The sequence below is a fragment of the Xenopus laevis genome, chromosome 2S, assembly GCF_017654675.1.
Source record: "Xenopus laevis strain J_2021 chromosome 2S, Xenopus_laevis_v10.1, whole genome shotgun sequence".
Taxonomy (NCBI): domain Eukaryota; kingdom Metazoa; phylum Chordata; class Amphibia; order Anura; family Pipidae; genus Xenopus; species Xenopus laevis.
Genome location: NC_054374.1, coordinates 111,849,839 through 111,874,497, shown reverse-complemented (window position 1 = coordinate 111,874,497; position 24,659 = coordinate 111,849,839). Strand labels below are relative to the sequence as shown.

General features: G+C 37.3%; 1 protein-coding gene across 18 annotated transcripts in view; it reads right to left on the bottom strand.

Annotated features, from left to right (window-relative positions):
* Positions 1-24,659, bottom strand: part of LOC108709750 (dedicator of cytokinesis protein 9) — a 161,326-nt gene that overhangs the window by 114,032 nt on the left and 22,635 nt on the right. For 2 of the 18 annotated variants that reach the window (XM_041584272.1, XM_041584277.1), the window contains exon 1: positions 18,369-18,774. The exons of 3 other annotated variants lie outside the window; for them this stretch is intronic. In XM_041584272.1, coding sequence (XP_041440206.1) covers positions 18,369-18,527 — 159 coding nt within the window. In that variant the 5' untranslated portion in view covers positions 18,528-18,774. Of the gene's footprint in view, positions 1-5,437; positions 5,710-18,368; positions 18,777-24,659 lie in introns of those variants that run through there. 13 more of the 18 variants (XM_041584273.1, XM_041584278.1, XM_041584264.1 and 10 more) reach the window with 10 other exon arrangements.

Below are 24,659 nucleotides of genomic sequence, written 5' to 3'. Positions count from 1 at the left end.
CAAAAATCCTACCATTACAAATACAAAGGTTTCTAGAAATGGGCAGTCTAAATGATCATTGTGCGACAACAAACCAAGGTTTATTTTATTAGATATGTTTTTCTATATCAGTGTCATGGATAATTTTACTTCTGTGCAAACTGAACTCCATAAAGCCTGGCAGGATTTCTGTTCTATCCACTGGAAGATACAGCAATGTAAATAAAAGCAATGGAAATGATGGCTCAAAAGGAAACAATCAAAAGGAAACACACAGATCCTGTTTTCTTTACAATAAAAAGCCCATGAGGTACAAAGATCCCACAAATTTCCACTAGCTGTTTCAGACTTCAGTGTCCCAACAATACAAAGGGAATTAAGCATAAATAATTTAGTAGTATAAGCAGGGGTGTAGATGAGACCAGTGAAATATCAGCTAGGGAAACAAAATTTAGGAAATATTTGGAGATGGACCACAATCTAATTGTACTATTGAAATTATATATTTAGACACACACAGTCACAAAGGATCACATTTACTGCCATATTAGTAAAAAATACATTACAGAATGTATTCCCTGCAATATTCACTAAAGACACATTCAGGATAACGTATTTGTATTTGTAAAGGCAGAGTTAATACTAGTGATGAAGCTTTTGTAGGTGACAAGTGGCACATAGGCCATAAGAGATCTCCATAAAAACTGCCCTTAAATTTCTAATGTTATTTACTGTATATTGAGCCAAGCCAATAAAGACGCAAGCAACAGCTAGGGCGCCCTGGACATGTCCAAGTACAATTTATACTTCCTTTATATAAACACTGGGTATAATTACTACTTATTGTTCATGTAACCATTGTGATATTTATGTATGTATTGATATTTTCGCATAGTTATATTTTTTATCCACATTTGGGTGTATAAACATGGCTGTTTTTTTTAAAATCTAGATAAGGTGCACCAATATGGCACCCAGGGAGCAGTGGGTGTAGCCCTAGCTTAAACTTTTGCAATTCTTTTAAAGTTGCTAATAGAGATTGGAGCCTGGTGATTGGATCATTGATGTGTGTTTCTGATTGGTGCACATTTGTTTAAATACTTTGTGTATAGCTCTGTATAGATAGCCTATGACTAAGTGTTTGTAACACGAAACATGTAAGGCTGTGGACATAACAAACTTCTTTACTTTGCTTCAACTGCCTGGTGGGAGATTGCCTTGATTTTGAGTGCCTGCTCCATTGTATTTTCGATGTATCTGTTCCCCGTGCTGAGTGCTCAGGGAGGTGCACCTGGGCCTCTTCCTTTATGTGGTGAGTAATCACTCTACTATTCAGTGACCCCCTTTCAGAATTTATTATGTCCAAGTACAATGCAGGGGACAAAAGCCAGAGATGCGGAGCACATGGCCTACTGAGAACAGAGGGATTAATCTTGTCACAGATCAGATAAGACGATAAACTTTAAAAAAAAAAAAAATTAAGTTAAGATTTACACAAAATATCTATGCAAGAATCCCTACCACACACAAACAAATATGTATTATAGGGAAAAAAACAAGCTGAAAACCATATGGACCTGGGCCATTCTTATAACAAGCAGGTGTACTTTGCTAGAAAATCATAGGAAAAGCTAGAAATGAATCAAAAAATTCAAAACCAAGAGTCTGGGCTTTGTGTATATACTTTCTTCATGAGAAAACAAGTGATTAGACTGTAAAGGGAGTGGCCCTAGAGAACAGTACACAACATTACTCACAGTTGTGCTTCAGTTTAAACTGGCAAGTTACAGTTTTAACACTTCTGCTATAAACAAGCCAACCAGTTAACATGGCACATATACTATATGTTCCTAGTTCAGCTATTAAACTAGACATGGTAAGTTAAAGCATTTACATGGTATAGCGTTCAAGAAGAAACCCAAAACATTAAAAGCACTATGAAGGTTGGGTGCTTTGTAAGCAAGTGAAGCCAATGTAAACATAAGCACAGTTGCTCTGATAAGAATCCCAGAAACTGCTAAGTAATGTTCCCTTTATTCATGGGATCTGGGTTTTATCAAACCTCTCCAAAAGCAAAGCAAATGGGGGAAATGTGCCTGTTTCTTTGCTATAGAGAAAAAAACTTGGATGAATCTCATGAAAACTAGTTTCACACAGATGTGGAATAGATTTGGATATAGTCTGTGTGCACAGAAGGTGAAAACAAGGGTGTGGGGATACATTTTATTTGAATATCCAACCCTTCCATACTTCCTCTGAGGACAAAAGTAAAATAATGAAATAAAGAACTGTAAAGCTAAAACAGGATAAATAGAATATGCTCCATTCATGCTGAGTTAAACATAAATCATTCCACCATTTGTCATCTATAAGTTAGGAGAAAAGGTTGAATGCTGCAGGCTGGTTGCTGAGAAGAGAACTGCTTCACAAGAGCTGTTACTGGGCATGTAAATGGGTTGACTTTAAAGGAGTCAATACTTTGTGTGCCCTCAGCCTTAAGCTGGCCATAGACGCAAATATCAGATCGTACAAATCGTACGAATCGAGGATTCAAATGATCGGATCTTTCCATCTATGGCCAGCTTAAAGAAAACCGGAGCATCAGTCAGCGGATCCGAAAATTCAATATAATAACTAGGGGGTGCCTAACACTTTTGCATCACATTGCCTTTCCCTTTAGTACATTTTAGTGTGTTAAATAAATCAGAAAGAAATGAACTATCGTGGGGTACAGCCATATACAAGAATTGAATGCTAGAGGTAAAGAAGACCTAGCACAGATGGTACCTTAAAAACTGTCAGAGTAGATGGGAAAAATCATTTTCAGAGATAGGGACAATGGTGCAGAAGAAAGGAAAGGCCTGGGGTGGAGAGAGTAATAGAAAGAAAGGAAGGAAGGAAGGCTTTCCCCTATGAACAACTCAACGTCTTGTATTGTATTTTGGGGATGAAATAATCAGTTGGATTGGAATATGAAATTGCATGACATAAGCATGACAGACCAGCTGAAGTACCACAATGTATTGGAATATGACAAAGCTAGAGAAGCATATTTTGCACTATGTATGCATAGATTCTGCAACATAGGGCCACATTATTTTTGAAGAAGACTATACAGGCATTACTGGTCCTGATTCTGACTGGAAGCTCACAGACACAGATATAGATTTTGTGGTTGAGTGGCAGAATCTATGAATACATGGTAAAAATAAATGATGTGGCCCAGTGCAGTACAATCCAATCACTGGACTATGGGCACAGTGTATGACCAGCTTTAAACACAGCAGCATCTTCATAATTGCTAAAAATACAAAATAACTTGTAATATAAAGATATCATAACAAAGCTCAAAGCTTAAATTTGCCTCAAAGCTTTTTTTTATCTATGTGCAATATGATTGTTGTGGTGTTCTTGAGGAAAGCCACAGTGGTAAAATTCCCCTTAATCACCTGTCACCATTCCCCCTATACTATACCAAAATATGTCATAGGCCTAAGAGTTAATGATCTTGTTTTGTCTTGTGGAACGCCAGCTTTGTTCTTTGATGGATATCTAGTGTCCCTAAAAAATGAAATTCCTGTAAATTTCTCTTCCTATAAATGCCAGTGGCACGCATAATACTCTGATGTCCATGGTTTTTTGTTTTAATATCTTTGATAAATGATTCTCTTTATATTTTACATTCTTTAAACTATTTTTTTGCTTCGTTGTGGGATCTATATTTGGTTTGTTATATCTAATATCCCTACTATGAAACAAGTCAAGGGCTGCTGCTGTTTCCCAGAAAGAAAATAAAATCAGTCACAAAGGAAATGCATTCCTCCATGCAAGCACAAATAGTGACTAGCGTTTCAGTAATTTCTTCTTCCTCCCCGCATCAAAAATAGACAATACGTCCCACAATATTACGTACTAATTTTCCAGCAGAAGTAAGCATGTCTTATTCTATCATCAGTGTTCAGAACTTCTGGCAACAATATAACCATTCAAGATAAAAGTAAAGGAATTAATCTATCCAGAGCCTTTGAAGCTCACTATGCAAAACATACATGTTTATTTTATGCTGACCTGCAGATAATAGAAAAGTAACTTTCACAACATACGTGTCAACACTTGCCTTTCAGACAAAGCTTTCTGATCTCATACAGCAGCACTTTGCACAAATGTTCATGACACAGAGTGCACCACTAAATGATACAATGAAGGTTTATTACAAGGATCTTTATGGTTTACTACATCAACAGCTGTTGCTGAACAGCAAGCATTTAACAAATGTCAATGGGAGTTGTAGTTCTACAACAGCTGACATATAAACACTCTTCTGCATTAATATTTGCATCAAAAAGGCAGCAAGTAACTTGCATTAAATAACAAACAGATTAAAGTAATGGCATATATGACAACTTAAAGGTATTCTGTCATGATCTTTACACTGCAAATAATTCATTCTACAATATAAAATGTCATTCCTGAACCAGCAAGTGTATTTTTTTAGTTGTAATATTGGTGTGTAGGCAGCCATCTCAGGTCATTTTGCCTGGTCATGTGCTTTCAAAAAGAGCCAGCACTTTAGAATGGAACTGCTTTCTGACAGGCTGTTTGTCCTACTTATTGTAACTGAGTGTGTTGCAGTGGGACCTGGATTTTACTATTGAGCACTGTTCTTATATCTACCAGGCAGCTGTTATCTTGTGTTAGGCAGCTGCTATCTGGTTACCAACCCATTGTTCTGTTGTAAGGTTTCTGGGGGGGGGGGTTAGGGAAGGGAGTGATATCACTCCAACTTGCAGTACAGCAGTTAAGAGTGACTGAAGTTTATCAGAGCATAAGTCACATGACTGGGGGCAGCTGGAAAACTGACAATATGTCTAGCCCCATTTCAGATTTCAAAATTAAATATAAAAAAATCTGTTTGCTCTTTTTAGAAACAGATTTCAGTGCAGCACTGGAGCAGCACTATTAACTGATGTGATTTGAAAAAAACATTTTTATCATGACAGTATCCCTTTAAGACATTTCAGAGGTTTAGTCCTTAGAAATCAAATATCCCCACCTATGGTTAATGTAATTGAACCCGGCACTTGCTATTAAAACAACTGTAATTAGTAAGCAAATATGCAGCAGCATTTCAGGAACAGTTTAATCTACATGTATCTATCCAGTTTTGTTACTATCACAAAAAAGCCTGGGGATATATAAACAAATGCCTCAGAATAAATAGATGAATAAACAAAAAGATGTAACTGAAGAATGAGTGACCTGGCACCCTGCAGATGCTGCTGAACTACAACGCTTTACATGCCCTAACAACTGTTACACATATCTGACAACAAAATCAGTAAAGAACACATCTGGTAACGGAGAGAATGTTATATCAGGCACTGAATACAGTGACCCAAAGAGTTATTTGTGATATTGCACCCATTCAGCTAAACTAGTGCACAGACTTCACCCTTACCCTCTCAGGCAGCGGGGATTCTGCTTCCACTTCAGCCTCTGTAGCATCCTTGTACTGCTGGGGTGATCGTATAAAAAGTTCCCTCTTGATGCTTTTGCCAGTACCCGTCTTGCTTTGCATTTTTCCCCTCTCTACAACACGAATGTTCAGAGGCCAACAAGGGCTGACATTTCAGTGGGGAGTGCCTCTCCCAGTCTCCCAATCCACAAAAGAGAAAAAAAAAAGGTATAAAGTATAAAGTGCCAGAGGATTTCCTTGAGCAGAGTACAGTGCAGTTGTGAACCGGCCTCTGAAGGGGGTTGGAATAATGTCCGGGCTGGAATAGGAGGATCTATTTTACATGTCACAACAAAAACAAACCACAAGTGCTGTGCAGTGCATGGTGCACGGGGTCTCTGTTTAGAAGCAGCAGATGTTGATTAACATCATTTTTATGGGAAATTTGCTGAGCGTTGTGTAGATATATACGAGCCAAGCAGTTAAAACAATAAACAAAGACACAGCTTTTTTCCTTCATAGCCACTGGGACAAGGAAACCCACAATGCAATAACATTTTAAGTGGCAGAGTCATCATTTTATAAAGGCAGAAATAAACTGAATGAACATTCTGATGCTAGTTGTACTGGTTTCTGTGCTGCCATGTAGTAATTATCTGGATTAATTACAAATCAGCCTTATATTGTGACATTTATATTCTATGGGGCACATTTACTAAGGGTCGAATTTCGAAGTGGCAAAACTTCGAAATTCGACCATCGAATTGTAGAAATTCGCTAGTCTAAGTTTTTGTTGGATTAATTTTAGCCGTTCGATCCAATTCAAAACGTTCGATCAAATGTAGAAATATAGTTTTTTATAGAAAGAATAGTTTGATTCAATGATTTAATCTAGCGACCGATTTTCCAAAGAAAACTTTGACTTCTAAAAATTTTGCCAAATACTGGCTATAGGTTCTAGGAGGTCCCCATAGGCTAACATAGCAATTTTTCAGCTTTAAAGGCATACTGTCATGGGGAAAAAAATCAGTTAATAGTGCTGATCCAGCAGAATTCTGCACTGAAATCCATTTCTCAAAAGAGGAAACATATTTTTTTATATTCAATTTTGAAATCTGACATGGGGCTAGACATATTCTCAATCTCCCAGCTGCCTCAAGTCATGTGACTAGTGCTCTGATAAACTTCAATAACTCTTTACTGCTGTACTGCAAGTTGAAGTGATATCACCCCCCTCCCTTTTCGCCCCCAGCAGCCGAACAAAAGAACAATGGGAAGGTAACCAGATAACAGCTCCCTAACACAAGATAACAGCTGCCTGGTAGATCTAAGAACAACACTCAATAGTAAAAACCCATGTCTCACTGAGACACATTCAGTTACATTGAGAAGGAAAAACAGCAGCCTGCCAGAAAGCATTTCTCTCCTAAAGTGCAGGCACAAGTCACATGACCAGGGGCAGCTGGGAAATTGACAAAATGTCTAGCCCCATGTCACATTTCAAAATTGAATATAAAAATCTGTGCAGAATTCTGCTGGAGTAGCACCATTAACTGATGCGTTTTGAAAAAAACATGTTTTCCGATGACAGGATCCCTTTAAGGTGTCGAAGTCGAAGTTTTTTAAAGAGACAGTACTTTGATTTTCGAATGGTCGAATATTCGAAGTTTTTTCGATTCAAATTGAATTTTGGCCTATTCGATGGTCGAAGTACCCAAAAATTACCTCGAAATTCGAAGTTTTTGAATTTGAAAATTCACTTTGAATCTTAGTAAATGGGCCCCTATGTGTACTGTATATTGTGAGTGGGTCCCTAAGCTCAGTAAGTGACAGCAGCACAGAGCACGTTCAGTGAATCAGCAGAAAAGAATATGGGGAGCTACTGGGGCATCTTTGGAGACATAGATCTTTACTGCTAAAGTGCTGTGGTTGCCTTGGGCAGGTACAGAAGCCCAAAACATAATGTACAGCATTTTTAGCCTACTTCTTTAGTTAGGCTTTAGTTCTCCTTTAAAGAGAAACCCATTGCTCACAGACACTGACAAAAAAGTACCAATAACAGCTCTCCGATGAGAATACCTCTCCCGAGGCAAGCACTATTCCACTATTCTACTTCCAAATATGACACACTGAAATTTGTGGCTGTACTTTCAATTAATCGCTTATTACCAGATGCCACTCCCACAAATACTACAGTGTATATCTTTAAGTGATGTTGTCCCATTATGATTTACATCCATAAACCATTGTTAGCATTCTGTTCCATGGGAAATATTACTTAAACACTGATTAATGGGAAAATGTATAATGCTATATTTAACAAACATCTATTTATTTTGTGACCTTAACCTTATAAATATCTGAATGAAAAGCATGAAATAGGACGGTGATTTAGACAAGCTGTTTGTTGAGTTTCTTGAGATCTACTGATCACCAGCTAAAGGTCTTCTGGTAAATCCCCCTGGTATAAGTAACATTAAGCATCACTGGCTTGTGGATCTGTTAGACTGTCTATAGCAGCACACACCCTTCTAAAAGTCAACAGCTAGGACAGTTTACTTTTGTATGTATAGCGTTTTCCCCACAAGCAGAGCTGCAGTCATTTCTTGAGCTGATAGCATTCCTGCTATGATGAACACACCTCTCTTAAAGTGGCCTGCAGAAAACTACACAATGCATATTATTGCTTGCAGAGTTGAAGAGAGTTAAAGAGAATTGCACAGACAATGTACAACACACACTCTCTCTCTCTTTGTTTTTCTTAATTTTTTGAATCACAAATAGAGGATGTACCAAATCCACTGCACCAGCCCTGGGAACTGTTAATGGAGAGCCAGACTGCTAGCTTCTCCTTGTCTTCCAGGTGACCCATCGGGTTAATGTTAGTACATGCGCAGTACAGAGTTTTATCCAAGGAATTTCTGTACTGCGCATACCCCATACTAGAAGTTGCGAAGGGAAAACCTGTGAGGAAGACTCAATGAACAGTACCCTGGGGCTGGTGCATTTCTGAAAGAGTAGCATTATCAAGGGTAGTGAGTGACCAGAGTCATGGGGGGTGGAAAATTAGACTTAGCAGCAAGGTTAGGATGGTGGAACACAAGGCGATTTAGTCACCTGTGATAAATCTTTGCTACTGTGGGTGACTAATGCTTAATGACTAATGCCTTCCCAACGACAAGAATATGAATCACCGGCGGGATGGTATAAGCATTGATTCGGTTTTCCAAAGTCGCCTGAAGTTTCCTTGTGAGGCACTGTTCCCAACCTTGAGTGTGGGCAAGTGTGCTTTATCAACTGACTTCTTGTAGATTAAATTCTTGTCATAACAAAAAAACACACTAAATAGCCCTACCCAGTGGTGGCTGTTAAAGGTATTTCACAAGGATACTCACCAAGTGTCCTAAAATAAATGTCATCAAGCAGGGATTGTTGAAGAAGAAAGAAATATGAAGTCACTGGTAGGATGACATTTTTCCACTTGCTTACCTCCTACCCTCCTCTTTAACAAGTATACCAGCTCAGGTATTTCTCTTGCAGAGCAACTGCCACCTCTGTGCCCCAGACACTCAGTTAACCTTAGCACTTGGGCACACCACAGCAACATAAAGGAACAATAGCCCTACCCAGGTAACAATTTGTCATACAAAAACAAGAAAGTGAATCAGTGCAATCAATGAAAAACTTGATTGCAGCTTCTTTCAATTCTATCTCCCTTGGTGGGTGTATACAATAATTCCAACGGAATATACTCTCATCAGGAAGTACAAAGACTGTATTAATTGTGCAAAAGACATCAATGTGCATAGGTTTTTTTTGATAAAAATCAAATAATAATAATGTGCATTAAAAAAATTGCACAGTGTAAATGAATAGTGGCCAAGTCAACTGCAGGATCAAGTGAGCTTAAAGGGGTTGTTCACCTTCCAAACACTTTTTTCAATCCAGTTGCTTTTAGATAAAAATACTAAAAGACTTTAATAAAGACTTATTTCAATTACTTTCCATTATTTCTTTTTTATGTTTTTCCACAATTTAAGTTTAAAATTGAATGTTCGTGTCTCTGGTGTTTCAGTCTGGCAGCTCAGTAATTCAGGTGCAGACTCTAAACTGTTACAATTTTGCAACATTGGGTTGATACATTTCTCATCAACATCTTTGGAGTATTAGCAACTATTGTATCTAACTATCTAACAGCTGTATGTAATGAAACTCAGGGATTCTGCTCAGCGGGGACAGTTGAGAACCGTTTACAGGGTCAACGACCCCCCCTCCCAGATCTGCTTCAGAAGGTGAAAAATTACAATTTACACTTACACATAGAAGTCATTGGAAAAAGTAGTTTTTTCTGGTGATCTAACTGAAAACAACTAGTTGTTTGAAGTTGAACCATCCTTTTAATAAATTAGAAGCTAATAACACATTTTAATTTTTATTAAAATGTTATATGCCTAGTGTGTAGAGAATAACTACCCAAGTCTGGTCTAAAAACCTCAAAACCACAAATAATAAAAAATGAAAACAATTTGTATATTGTTCAGAATATCACTCTCTACATCATACTAAAAGTTATCTCGAAGGTGAACAACTCCTTTAATTTGGGTCTTGGTATATCTAGTGAAAGTAAATCTAGAGCAAATGGACTTGCCGAGTAATCACTGGAGACGTTTCACTACTCATCCGAGCAGCTTCTTCAGTTCAACTGACTGGTACGAGAAGTTCTCTGCATATAAACACTTCTAATAATCCGATCACAATAGTGTAATGTAACTATCCAGAGAAGTGACAGTTGAAACTCAGAGGTTGTAAATGCCGTGTAGTTACTGTGACAAAATAACCAGTATGAGCAACAGTATGAGTAACAGTACAGTATGAGCAAATCTAAGGTTCTTGCTCCCCTCTCTGAACTGCAATCAAATTTGGACCTTTCATTTATGTTGTAACCCATACAATAAATAGTGGTGTTAGCACAAACAAAATATTTATGATCACTGCATTAAATTAAAGGCCAATACTCTTTGTAGTGGTTTCCAAATGATATCAGAATGATAACTAATTATGTACTCATGTGAACTCCAAATAGGAACAGACATTTTTAATCACATAGCCTACAATACTGACATGAAACAACAGTAATATGAAAACTGCAAGGTTATAGGGGCATACAGACATGTATACTATACACATGTAAAAACTTTTTGTATTGGGCACTTCATGAGAAGCACAAGGGAGTGGCTGTACATAAGGTAGGCAGACTGGGGGGAGACACTGCATTGTGGTGTGTGATGTTGAAATGCCATGGAAGGCTTATGTGAATTGTAGTTTGTTTGAATTGCACAAATAAATGTTTTAAGTGAGATGCTGTGCATGTCTTTAATTTATAATCCTAAATACTTTCATGACTATGAGGAGAATGTTAATAACAGACAGCAAAAAAATCGAACAGCTTAGAGTTTTTTCAAAGCCACCAGTTTGAAAGGCATTAGATCTGTTCCTAACAATACTTTTTATTTTAATACATCTACATACTTGCATTGTGTCAGCTACAATATACCAGGTCACCTCTATGTTGTATGTGAGATTATTTTCAACACACCACAATCGATATGTTTATAATAGATGACAGCGAATTTTGTGAGTCTGACTTTATTAGAAGCATTGTGACATTCTCTCCTATGTAATAAAAGTCACCGAGATGTCTTTTAAATGTTTGCTTTTAAACATGTTACCATTAAATGCTACCTACAAAACTGTAGCAAACTATGCACCTTTAATTACAATTAATTATAACCTCAATGCACATAACTATTAGATTGTGAGCTATTATGAGCAGGACCCTTTATCAGTCAGTATTCAAATTTTATCTGTATGATGAATACTTACTATAATCAATAATAAATGCACAATCTTCACTGCCAAGGTAAGGTAAGTTCTTTCATCTACAGTTGTAACTGTAACTGCCTTTTTTAGGCCAACAACACCTTAGCCACTATTCCACCAGAAATCTGCATAATCATATAGCCGAAAAGAATACACAACTGCTTGAATTTCAAGCCTATTAAAATCCACAAGTTCAGCAGGTCTTTATCATTGCAGGTTCTTCCAAGTATGCCCCCATATCATGCAGGTCTCTTCTTGTAGTCAAGATTATTGCAAATTATTGTGCGATAGAGTCTGCCCATACATGACTAAGTCCCATGAAATTTAAATGATCTCAGGTGCCACACCCTCTGCTGAAGTATTTTAGTATTTTTTTTTCATTTAATTTAATTTATTTAATATAATTTAGATGTTTTCTTTCGTTTAGCAAAGTTACAAATTAAACATACAAGGTGGAAATTTTGCATGACATTCAACTGGACAACAATAACAATTAACATTGACTTATTAAAATCTAGCCAAATAATAACATTCTTTCCCCTACAAAATATACCGTATGTAATTATTGAGCACCACCACCAGTTTGACAGTGGTAAAGTCAAATTTGTGTTAGCACACTTTTTAAATTTGCATTTTATTGTAAATTTTGTAAAAATTGAGAAATGCATGTAAACCTCACAAAAAGACGTGTTAACAAAAACGAATGTAATAATGCAAAACATAATCCATTGAGCCTACGTTTCAATATAAATACATTATAACACCCATGTATAATCTCTTAGAAAAGCTAATGTTTAGTAAATGCAGGACCACACTGCACTCATTGAAGTGAATGCAAGTGCCAATTAAAACTGGAACACAACTTGATGAGTTCCACTGGCATTGGGCACTCAGGAATGTACCTCAGTGAGTACATCATTCCCCTGCTGTGAAATGCTGTGGAGATCCATCTCAGGGGAATAGGGAATAAAACGCCCCTGTGAAAAAGCCCTTATAGTTAATGCTTGTGAGCCCTGCTACATTCAGATAACATGATATCTGCTATTATAGTTACAACCTCATCTGCCCATTAACACAACTGCATAGCACATTGAAGCTCATTTATTAACAGAGATATAAAAGCAAAGTAATCAACCTGCTTTACTTTGCAGTTTTCCCTCCGTTTGAGGGGGTGGGGTTTGATTAGTTGCACCTGAACAGACTTTATAAATAGAACCCCTGGCACTCCAGTGGAGCTTGCTCTAGTGTTAGCTTCTTTTAAGTGTTTGCTCGTTAAGTGGGGGTTCTGTAAGTGGAGTTACAAACACCGGAGTTGAAAACTAAAGGAGGTTCAAACTAGGTCAAAAGTTTTGTTCTAAACCCTCATTTTTATTTTATATATTTATTTATATTTTTTCCTGTTTTGATCTGTAACTGGGATAATGAGTGCTAGCAAGATTGAAGGTCTGACTCAGTGCACAGTCTGCCATATGTATGCAGATTTGGAACAAGAGATCCAAAATGCTTACCTCTGTGGTGGTTGTGAGCAAATTGCCACTTTGGAGGCTCAAGTTAGAGCACTAGAGCAACAAATTGCAACACTGCGGTCGATTGACAATCTTGAAAGGAGTCTTTTGCTCACTGAGCAGGACCTAGCGGGGTCAGATAGTTTGGGGGGAACAGAACAGCAGCAGGATGTTGAGGCAGCTAGCTGGGTGACAGTTAGAAAATCTAAGGTGGGCAAAAGGAAAATGGAGGCTGATCCGGAGATTATACATCGCAACAAATTTGCCAGATTGTGTGAAGATGATGGGAGTATTTAACTCTGGATTGGCAATTCTAGATGGGGCTGATCTCTCTAACAGCCGGGAGACCAGTTTCTCTAGTAGTGGTGGGGGGAGAGTAGAGTCAGGCCTAAGCAGATTGTGGTTGTAGGGGACTCAATTATTAGGAAAGTGGATAGGGTAATTTGTCGTCCGGATCGCTACAACCGAACAGTTTGCTGTCTACCTGGTGCCAGGGTTCGGCATGTGGTTGATCGGATAGACAAATTATTGGGTGGGGCTGGGCACGACCCAGCTGTCTTAGTGCATATCGGTACTAATGACAAAATAAATGGTAGATGGAAGACCTTAAAGAATGATTTCAGGGATCTAGGCTCTAAGATCAAGGAAAGGTCTTCCAATGTAATCTTTTCTGAAATTTTGCCTGTGCCACGTGCAAGTTTAGGAAAACAGCGGGAGCTTAGGGAGCTTAATGCGTGGCTAAAGTCTTGGTGCAGGAAGGAAGGGTTTGGGTTCATAGAGCACTGGGCTGACTTTTCGTTGGGGTACAACTTATACAGCCGTGACGGTTTGCACCTCAATGGAAGGGGGTCCGCGGTGCTAGGGGAAAGAATGGCTAAGAGGTTGGAGGAGTGTTTAAACTAGGCAAGGGGGGGGTGGGTGAGAGAAAGGATTATGGGGAAGCTAGTGTAGACGGGGCAGTGGGGTTAGTAAGGGGTCATGGGGGAGGAGTGAGGGGGGCATAAAGTTTACCAGCTAAGGAGGTCCCTCTGTTACAAGGAAAACAGAATAATACTAACTTAACGTATAATTCTTTACCAAGTAATGCACATTTCAAAAGTAAAAGTAATAACCTCCGCTGTATGCTGGCAAATGCACGGAGTTTGTCAGGTAAAATGGGAGACCTAGAATTAATTGCATGCTCTAAAAATTATGATATAATTGGTATCATTGAGACCTGGTGGGATGAAACATGTGACTGGATTGTGAATTTAAATGGTTACACCCTTTTTAGGAGGGATAGAGGGATTAAAAAGGGTGGAGGAGTGTGTTTGTATGTAAAGCCTGAATTAAAGCCATGCGCTAAAGAAATAAAAATAGCTGGCACTGGTGAGGGTGTAGAATCACTCTGGGTAGAGATTTCGACTGGGCAAAAGGTATCAAAAAGAATTATCATTGGTGTATGCTATAAACCACCTCGTATAAGTGTCGAGTATGAAGCCGAGCTACTCTTGCAGATACAAGCGGCTTCACAGCTGGGTCAAGTTGTTGCTATGGGTGACTTCAATTATCCAGACATTGACTGGGGTAATGGGGTTGCTAAGACAGAAAAAGCTAGTAGGTTTGTAAATATGCTGAATGACAACTTTTTATTCCAGCTCGTTCAAGAACCTACTAGGAATAACTCTCTTTTGGACCTTGTAATAACTAACAATACTGAACTCATCTCTAACATTTGTGTGGGTGAGCATTTAGGGAATAGTGATCATAACATGGTCTCCTTTGAGATTCTGTTGCAGAAGCAATTCTATAAGGGAGTAACTAAAACACTAAATTTCAGACGTGCAAACTTTGACAGTATAAGGGCATCTCTGCAACATATTAAGTGGGAAATGCTTTTCACAGGGTTAAACACAGAACAAAAATGGGAAGTCTTTAAAATGCTGCTTAATAAATATACTTGTCAGTATATTCCACTTGTAAGCAAGGAACGTCGTTGCAAAGCAAAACCTTTTTGGTTCAATAGAAGCGTTGGTGTTGAGGTGGGTAAGAAAAGACGTGCTTTTAAGGCTTTCAAGTTAGCTGGTACAGCCGAAACATTTATAAGGTACAAGGAGGCCAATAAATCATGCAAAGAAGCTATAAGGCAAGCTAAAATTGCTATAGAAAAGGATATTGCAGCAAGCAGTAAAAAAAATCCAAAATTATTTTTTAAATATGTCAATAGTAAAAAAATGAAGCAGGAAGGGGTGGGACCCTTACTATCAGAGGGGGGTCAGCTGGTTGATGAAAACAAAATAAAAGCGCAGATTCTGAACTCGTATTTTTCATCTGTGTACACAAATGAAGAACCAGTAAGTGAAGGTTTCCTTCTTAACACTCCCAATTCTAGTAATACAACTAATGATGCATGGTTCACACATGAAGAAATTCAAAAGAGACTTGAACATGTTAAGATTAACAAAGGTCCAGGGCCAGATGGTATTCATCCCAGGGTAATTAGCGAGCTTAGCTCTGTGATTGCCAAACCTCTTTACTTAATTTTTCAGGATTCATTGAGATCTGGCATTGTGCCGAGAGACTGGCGAATTGCTAATGTGGTGCCTCTATTCAAAAAAGGATCCCGTTCTCAGCCTCAAAACTATAGGCCAGTTAGTCTGACGTCAGTATTAGGAAAGCTTTTCGAAGGGTTAATAAAGGATAAGATACTGGACTTCATAGCAAATCATAATACTATGAGTTTGTGCCAGCATGGTTTTATGCGTAATAGATCTTGCCAGACTAACTTAATTTCTTTTTACGAGAATGTAAGTAGAGACCTCGATTCTGGGATGGCAGTGGATGTGATTTACTTAGACTTTGCTAAAGCATTTGATACAGTGCCACACAAAAGGTTACTGGTTAAATTAAGGAATGTTGGCCTGGAACATAGTATTTGTACCTGGATAGAGAACTGGCTAAAAGATAGACTACAAAGAGTGGTGGTAAATGGAACATTTTCTAATTGGACCAGTGTTGTTAGTGGAGTACCGCAGGGCTCTGTACTAGGTCCCTTGCTTTTCAACTTGTTTATTAATGACCTGGAGGTGGGCATTGAAAGTACTGTTTCTATTTTTGCAGATGATACTAAATTGTGCAGAACTATAGGTTCCATGCAGGATGCTGCCACTTTGCAAAGTGATCTGTCTAAACTGGAAAACTGGGCAGCAAACTGGAAAATGAGGTTCAACGTTGATAAATGCAAGGTTATGCACTTTGGCAAAAATAATATAAATGCAAGTTATACACTAAATGGCAGTGTGTTGGGAGTTTCCTTAAATGAAAAGGATCTAGGGGTCTTTGTAGATAACACGTTGTCTAATTCTGGGCAGTGTCATTCTGTGACTACTAAAGCAAATAAAGTTCTGTCTTGCATAAAAAAGGGCATTAACTCAAGGGATGAAAACATAATTATGCCTCTTTATAGGTCCTTGGTGAGGCCTCATCTGGAGTATGCAGTTCAGTTTTGGACTCCAGTCCTTAAGAGGGATATAAATGAGCTGGAGAGAGTGCAGAGACGTGCAACTAAATTGGTTAGAGGGACGGAAGACTTAAATTATGAGGGTAGACTGTCAAGGTTGGGGTTGTTTTCTCTGGAAAAAAGGCGCTTGCGAGGGGACATGATTACACTTTACAAGTACATTAGAGGACATTATAGACAAATGGCAGGGGACCTTTTTACCCATAAAGTGGATCACCGTACCAGAGGCCACCCCTTTAGACTAGAAGAAAAGAACTTTCATTTGAAGCAACGTAGAGGGTTCTTCACAGTCAGGACAGTGAGGTTGTGGAATGCACTGCCGGGTGATGTTGTGATGGCTGATTCAGTTAATGCCTTTAAGAATGGCTTGGATGATTTTTTGGACAGACATAATATCCAAGGCTATTGTGATACTAAACTCTATAGTTAGTATAGGTATGGGTATATAGAATTTTAATTAAAAGTAGGGAGGGGCGTGTGTATGGATGATGGGTTTTCATTTGGAGGGGTTGAACTTGATGGACTTTGTCTTTTTTCAACCCAATTTAACTATGTAACTATGTAACTGGCAAGGTAAAATCAGTCTACCAGTTTCTAATCACTGACGGTAGCTATGGGTAACAACAACAATATATATATATATATATATATATATATATATATATATATATATATATATATATATATATATATATATATATATATATATATATATATATATATTTATTTATTTTAGTATAGTATAGTTAAAGCTGCAAAGAGAAGATCTAAGGGTTGGCAAAAGCCTAGGGCACAACAGTGGGAGGATGCTAGACACATACCTCTACTGAATTCTATATCAGCCCTGAACATTCACCAAAACCTGAGCAGGTAGAGTGTGGTGGAGGGTATGGGTGATGATATCCGTGGCTTGCTGCCTGTTCTCAGTCAAAACCTTAAACTTAAAGGGGTTCCCTTCACAAAAATGTTTTTTTTTTCTTTTTATGCATAGCTTTAAGATATACAATTTGAAAATTGTATCTGTCCGACTGATTACCAGACCTGAAAAATAACCGACTTCTATAACATTTTTTAATAGTCAAACCGTATGGGATAAACACTGCTTTCATTAGGAATTACATTCACAGACAACTTTAAAACCATTACAATTTATTTTTTGGCTGCAGGACCCCATTACGCATGGGAGTCATCGCAAACACCAAAATGAACCAAATTAGGGCAGAATCATTGCATCTGTATGTAAATATTCATATGTTACTTGCCAGAGTTTTGGATAATTTAGTGCCAGTGCGGAATCTAGTGTATTGTCATGCATTTTTACCAATTTACCAAAATCCCACCTCTATTCAGGGCTTCCTGAATAAAATTCTTGGGGTATATGGACATCGGTTAAGCAGTGATTAACACTGCATATACCATCACGTAACATTTGACTGCTGAAATTGATCATTTTAGGGTAAGAAAAAATAGTTTTTTCAAATGTATAAATTTACAAAGCATAAATCTATTTTGTGACTTTTTGGTATAAATAAATGCAGTAGTAGAACAAATACATGCAGGCAACAAGCATGACAGCTTAATAAATTTACAGCAACATTTTCCTAACAACCCACATGCACAATGAATCATTTCACAGGCACACACATTGTCTTCTGATGTGGACAATGCTATTGTATTGAACTGAATGAAATAAAAGCACATAATTAAATATTTGCCATACAACAGCAAAAGATGGGGTGGTTTTTCCACCCTGGTCTTCTGGGTTTGGAACACAGAGTATGTTCGGCAGTTAATCAATCTCGTTATGTTAAACTTTCACCACATAAAATAAATAAAAAGACAGACATACACAAATGAATTCTGCTTTAAAATTGAGAAAAAAAAGCAGTTCCTGTCAATTAGGTGCTATTGCTGTGCATAACAAAGATGAAAAGACTGAAAAGAAAAAAACATGGATATAAAAACTAAGCTAATCTATGTATACAAGGGTAACTAACATTTTTTTAAACACTAAAAAATGCCACATTAAGTAAAATGATAATGCATTTACCAGAAGAGAAACTGTAAATCCAGAATCTTCTCTTGATAAGCTATGTGCTGCACATTCCAAGGCATTATTCTCTCCTTGCTGTTTGTAGATATAAGCACAATTCCTTTCCAGTGCAGTACAAATACCTTTAAAAAGGATCACGCTAGTAGTGCAACCCATTCCCGGTGTGTTAGAATGGACATTTTTAACAGTCCTGGCTCCATTTGCTGGCAATCTCCATCTGCCTCCCTCTTCTGGTGATTCTTACATTACACATATTAAAGATCTCTGAAACACTGACTAAGCCCATTAAACAGAAAGGAGGAGTGAAAATGAGGGGGGGGGGAAGCTGCAATTCAGAAATGATAAAGAAACGTATAACCCTGCATACAATGAAGAGGAAACAAGTAACAACAGCATGCACATAGCCAGGACCACATTTGCGATGTGCTTATAAGGAATGTAACAGACACAGATGAGGCTACTACTGCTGACAGTCATAGAGAATCTTAAAGCAGCAGGCTCTTTCCCAGAAAGCACTGCGCCAGTAGTCGCAAATGCTTTTTACCCCTGACTTAAATTTACTGTATGATGTTTAATACTTCATTATAGAATTTCACATAAGGTGAAAAGCCGAATGAAAAGGAAGTGGGGGGACTATAATTTCTGTCGCTATGGCAACATGTTTAAAAGGGCTATAGCATGTGTGCCTGCTATGGAAATGGTTTTCTGAAACCAAGTCACAGGGGAACGAAAGATTGACACAAGCAATTTCCTGCATTCTTCTTCGCTTCTGTGAGAGAATGGAGAACGATTTTCCTCCACTAAGAAAATCTGTTATTGACAACCTGTTGGTGTATGTGTCACATTGTGATTCTTCCAGAAATCTTTATTACAGATTAGATTTACATTTGTAACAATTAATGTTAATTGTTCATCTTGATTTTAGTCCTTCTATAAATAAGTTTGACAATGTGCATGCATATTACCTTGCAGGCATATAATATATACACACCTACACATGCACGCCATGCCCATTACATGGAGATATATATGTGCACACAAACATATCGGGATATATCCATTACTTTCTATTGCTTATTTTTTTAGTCAGGCCCTCTCCTATTCATATTCCAGTCTTTCATTTAAACTACTGCCGGGTTGCTATGGTAAGACCCTAGAAACCAGATAGCAAAATGAAAAAAAGTATTTGGTGAGCAACCCGTTTAAAGTTACATTTTTTCCCCTATGCATGCCTGTCTGCAGTAACTCTTAGAAGGAGGTCAGACTCTGAACTGTTATAATTTGATACATAAATTGATACATTTTATCTTTATCCCTGCTGAACATAATCCTGGAATTTTATTAAAGGCAGCTGTTATACTTGATACAATAGTTGCTAATATTCCACAGTTGCTGAGAAATGTGGTTTACTATCTAATATCAACTGAATTGGAAAACAAACATTAATGCGTTAATAACACCACTATGTACCAAATTTTAACTGACGACATCACTACCCACCATTTAACATAAATGTGTGGTGATTGACTCAATAACGCTCATTAAGAAGAGCACCAAAAGCCTATACAAGTCCAGATACATAATTCGATAAAGTTATTACTACATATACAGTTTGGGGTCCAGACATAGCATCATGACTAATCACTGGTCTCTTGACCATTTCTCAGTTCAGTGTTAAAACTACGGGCCATTCCTATCCAACCACAACATTGGGCAAAAAATAAATGACTAATTGTTTGGTCCCCAATAAATTCATGACGACTGTGAAGACCAGTCCAAAGCATTAGCAGCCTGGTTACTTACATAGAAAGGACAGAAAAGAACATTAAATTTTATGAGGTAGTTCTATTCATAGGTGTGGCAAACCTTTACTCATAATAAACTACAAGTAAATACAAATGAAAAGAACATGATTTAATGATGGAAACAGGAGGGCCATGGCCTTGGGTGAATAATGCCTGAAAATGATACAGCATCATGAGAAGTAAAGTACTAGTAGTTATATAAAATTATTTTGTATATATTTTTTTATTTCTAAGGTTAGTCACATTCTGGATGTATTAATAAAAAGACAATATATAACGAATATTACGCCATGCGGAAATAAACACAATCTAATATATTTTATGTTATACTTCAAAATAGTGACTGTAGGACAAGAACCAGATATCCTGTGGCTGGGGGTTCTGCTAAAACTGTCATCATAATGTGACGTCCGCAGGGATGTTGCTTTGAGTCTCCACAGTAACATAACAGTGCAGTGACAGAGGGAGCACAGTGCAGAAGGTATCTGAATGTAGAAGTCTTTTGCTGGAAAGAGGTTGTGCAAAACAAAAAATGTTTTCAATATAATTATTTAGCCAAAAATGTAATCTAATCTATAAAGGATGGAGTGACTGGATGTCTAACATAATAGCCAGAAGGACAAGGAAAGTCTAAAATAGAATATGGCTAGAAATGCTGTATTTTGTATACTATATCAACATAATCATGAACTTACTGCACCACAAAGCCTAATCAAACAAATGATTTATGCTTTCAAAGTTGGCCACAGGGGGCTGTCATCTTGTAACTTTGTTAAACATCTTTGCCTGACCCTGACCCTGCACATGCTCAGTGTGGTCTGGGCTGCTTAGGGATCGTCATAAACAAAGCTGCTTGGATTCTGCATGGCTGGTAAGTAAGGCAGGGGCTCCCCCTGCTGTTCATAAGTATGATTGTTTCCCTGCTCAGCAGTTAGGGGCCATCTGACAATTCCTATCCACAGCAGTAAATGAAGGGAGAATTTCACTGCATACAGTCAGGTTTCTTATAAAAACGGTACACATTTTTTAAGTATATTGTATATAGGTTTCTTTTTCATTAAAGAACGTAAAATGTGGATTTTATTTTTTTGCCTTTCCTTGTCCTTTAATTCCTGCTTTGCAGCTCAATTGGTTTCCCCTTACCAAGCAGTAACCAATCAGTGACTTGTGGGGGGGGGGGGGCACATGGACCATAACTGTTTGCTTTTGAATCTGACCTGTATGCTAGGGATTAAGTGCAAAGTCACTGAACAGTTATGCCCCCTGTGGCCCCCCTTAAAGTAGCTGACTAACTCAGAGTTAAAGAGCTGCAAAGAAGTAGTGTTCTGGTTATTATGTTAAGACATCCAGGCACTCCAGACTTTATAGATTACAGTTTTGGCCAACTAATTATATTAAAAACATTTTTTATTTTGCACAGCCTATTTTACACAGTTTTTATTTTTACACTGAACTGTTCCTTTAAGGAAAATTAAAAGGAAGCACTATTCACATTAAAGGGATTCTGTCATGATTTTTATGGTTTACTTTTTATTTCTAAAGTGCACTGTTTACATTGCAAATAATTCACTCTACCATTTAATTTTTTTATTCTTGAACCAACAAATGTATTTCTTTAGCTGTAATTAATGTTCCCTCTAAGGCGCTATGCTCTCGTGCACACTAATTTTAAGGCCAGCACACACAATACATTGCGGTGTGCACAAAGAATTTTATGTGAAAACACAATTGTTATGTGAGCACACCAGTTTTTTTTAATTGTGCACACAATTCTAAAAAGTACACACAAAAGAAATATTATGTGCACACGTCAAAGAAAAAAACAGAGAGAACATTGGCTGTAATATTGGTGTGGAAGCAGCCATTTCAGCGCAGTGCTTGATTCTGAGCATTGGAAATTAGCCAGCACTTCAAGATGTAACTACTTTGAGACAGCTATTGTTTCCCCTCTTTCGATTGTATTTTACCACAACCTAAGTCGTGCTCCCTAGCCCCTCCCAGCCCTAGTGGTAGACATGAGAATAGCACCCATGCAGGAAAAAGCAGACTGCTATCTGGTTAGCTATCCATTGTGATAGGGTGCTTGGGGGGGGGTTGCTATCACTCCAACTTGCAGTGTAGCGGTAAAGAGTTTATCAGAGCACAAGTCTCATGACCTGAGGGAACCTGGGAAACTGACAATATGTCTACCCCATGACATGAAAAAATGTTTGCACTTTTAAAAAACTGATTTCAATGCTGAAGTCTGCTGGAGCAGCACTATTAACTGATAGAAAAAACAGTATCTCTTTAACCTAAATTTCAAACAGATTTTCCATCCCCTTTAACAGATACTAAAAGTAAGTTGTAAAAGTGAACCACTTGTTAAATGAGTAAATGCATGATGCTGAAAAGTGTGAAGTAAAAAATAAGCACTATCTTTAGTAGTACCATTGACTTTAAAGAAATACACATTTTTGTCTGTTGGAAAAATTAGAATGATTGTCAAAAGAAAAATATTATAGTTTATTTTCCAAATGAAAGAATCGGAAAATATTCTTTAAAATAACATATTTAACCAACATTTACATTTTTGTAATTATTATATGTTTACTTCAGATCAAATCAGAAAAAAACATGTGAAAAAAGATCATGAAATTTAGAATACACTCGTTCACAAAGGAAACCAAAAACTCCAGCACCCCCAACCTTAGGATATTCTATTTGCAACAAACAGAATGCAACCCAATAAAACAATGTAATGCCCACAAGTTGTACTTTCTTCCCCAGGGTATCCATGGCAACCCATTTTTTTCTCTGTCCTGGCCAACAGGTTGGGAAACCATGGGCTAACTGCACATGTGACCTGCCAACAATGCCTTTCTGCTAAATGCAAATTGATAAGATTCCCCTGAAGTTCTGTGGAATTAACTTCCCCACTTAAATTTTTTTCCATCATTACATTTTCCATAGATTTCCAAACTCTCTCTTCTCTATCCAAATCTCTTACAAGAAACCTCTAGGGATGCTTTAGGGAAGTATTCTTTTTTATAATGAGAACCCATAAACCACAAATACCAACTAAACTTCCCCAAAAAAGCCACATCTCCTTTCAGATTTCTCACATTTTATTTCCTACTGGCAATGCTATTGTCTCTTTCAGTCAGTGTTTATATGCATTATTTTAACTGTAATACAGTGCCGTAAATTATGCCCTTTATAGATAAATATTTTATCATTCTGGCATGCTTGTCCTACACAGTATAGTTCAATAAAAAATGGCAAGCAATTTTAAAAAGTTTAAAAAGTCAATCTGAAAAAAAAAAAAAAAAAACTCAAAAATGTGAACAACCTCTTTCATTAAAAGAAAAATGGACCATAATTTGCACAATTGAAGACAGAAATTACAAGGTCTATAATTCACTGGACCACCCATGTAAAATATGTACAGTATTACATATACATTTAAATAAAGAAATCAAGTTTAGCAGTTATGACACACTAAACTGACTATTTTCATATTAGTGAAATTGTACAAACACAGCTGCAAGAGGCACCAGTGTTTCAAGCGATTAACTTTTAAAACATTATATTTATTTTGATTCTAAAGAAAGAGATTCAAACGTTATACAGAAGAAAACGGTAAAGGTGCTTTTTGTTAAGATGATGACACATACTCTGAAAAAATTAATAAATACATTTCAAAATGATAGAATTTCATCTATATGCTGCAATAATAATTTTGGGAAATGAATTACGTCCTGTATTAATTAAAACAAGTCAGAGGATCCAAAAACCAAAGGAAAACACAAAAAAAATTCTATTCTTTATAAATCAAGCTACAACACTGTCAAAACTAGTTCATGGTAGGGATGACGAGATGTTAAGGAAGGTGATACACCAGGGTGGTAAATGCATATTAATACTGTATGAGACAATCATGTTTCGAATCATGTTTAGACCATGGCACTCCTTTTATAAAGCAATATTGACATAGATTTTCCCAATACGGTATGCATAATAAGAAATAACTAAAGATGTCTGTTTCCAATATACCACATCTGGAACATGTTTTCTTGTTAAAGTCACACATAAATCTTTGGGAAAAAAGTGAGAATCTGAATACCGTACCTACATTTCTAGTTACTGGATTAAGGTTTCTACAGTATTTAAAGAACCCACTAGCATGATGCTAGATTTTTTTGTGTGCCAATGCTTTTAAGTTAGATGAGTATGACACTTGCGCAGATTGTAGAAGTTATACAGGGTTGAAATAAACTTTTAGGTCTACTTGTCTACTCTAAATCATATGCAAACATTGTGTCCAAAGATTTGACCCATTTGGTCAAGTCGGTACATTCCAAAGTTTGGGAAACCTTCCCTTTCATACTCGGCATCAGTACTTAATTGGCTCATTATGCCATAATCCAAGTCATGTGAAGTCACATGAAGTCAGTTCCAAAGTGGAATGGGTGGGAATATGAAAATAAAAATTATGTTATTC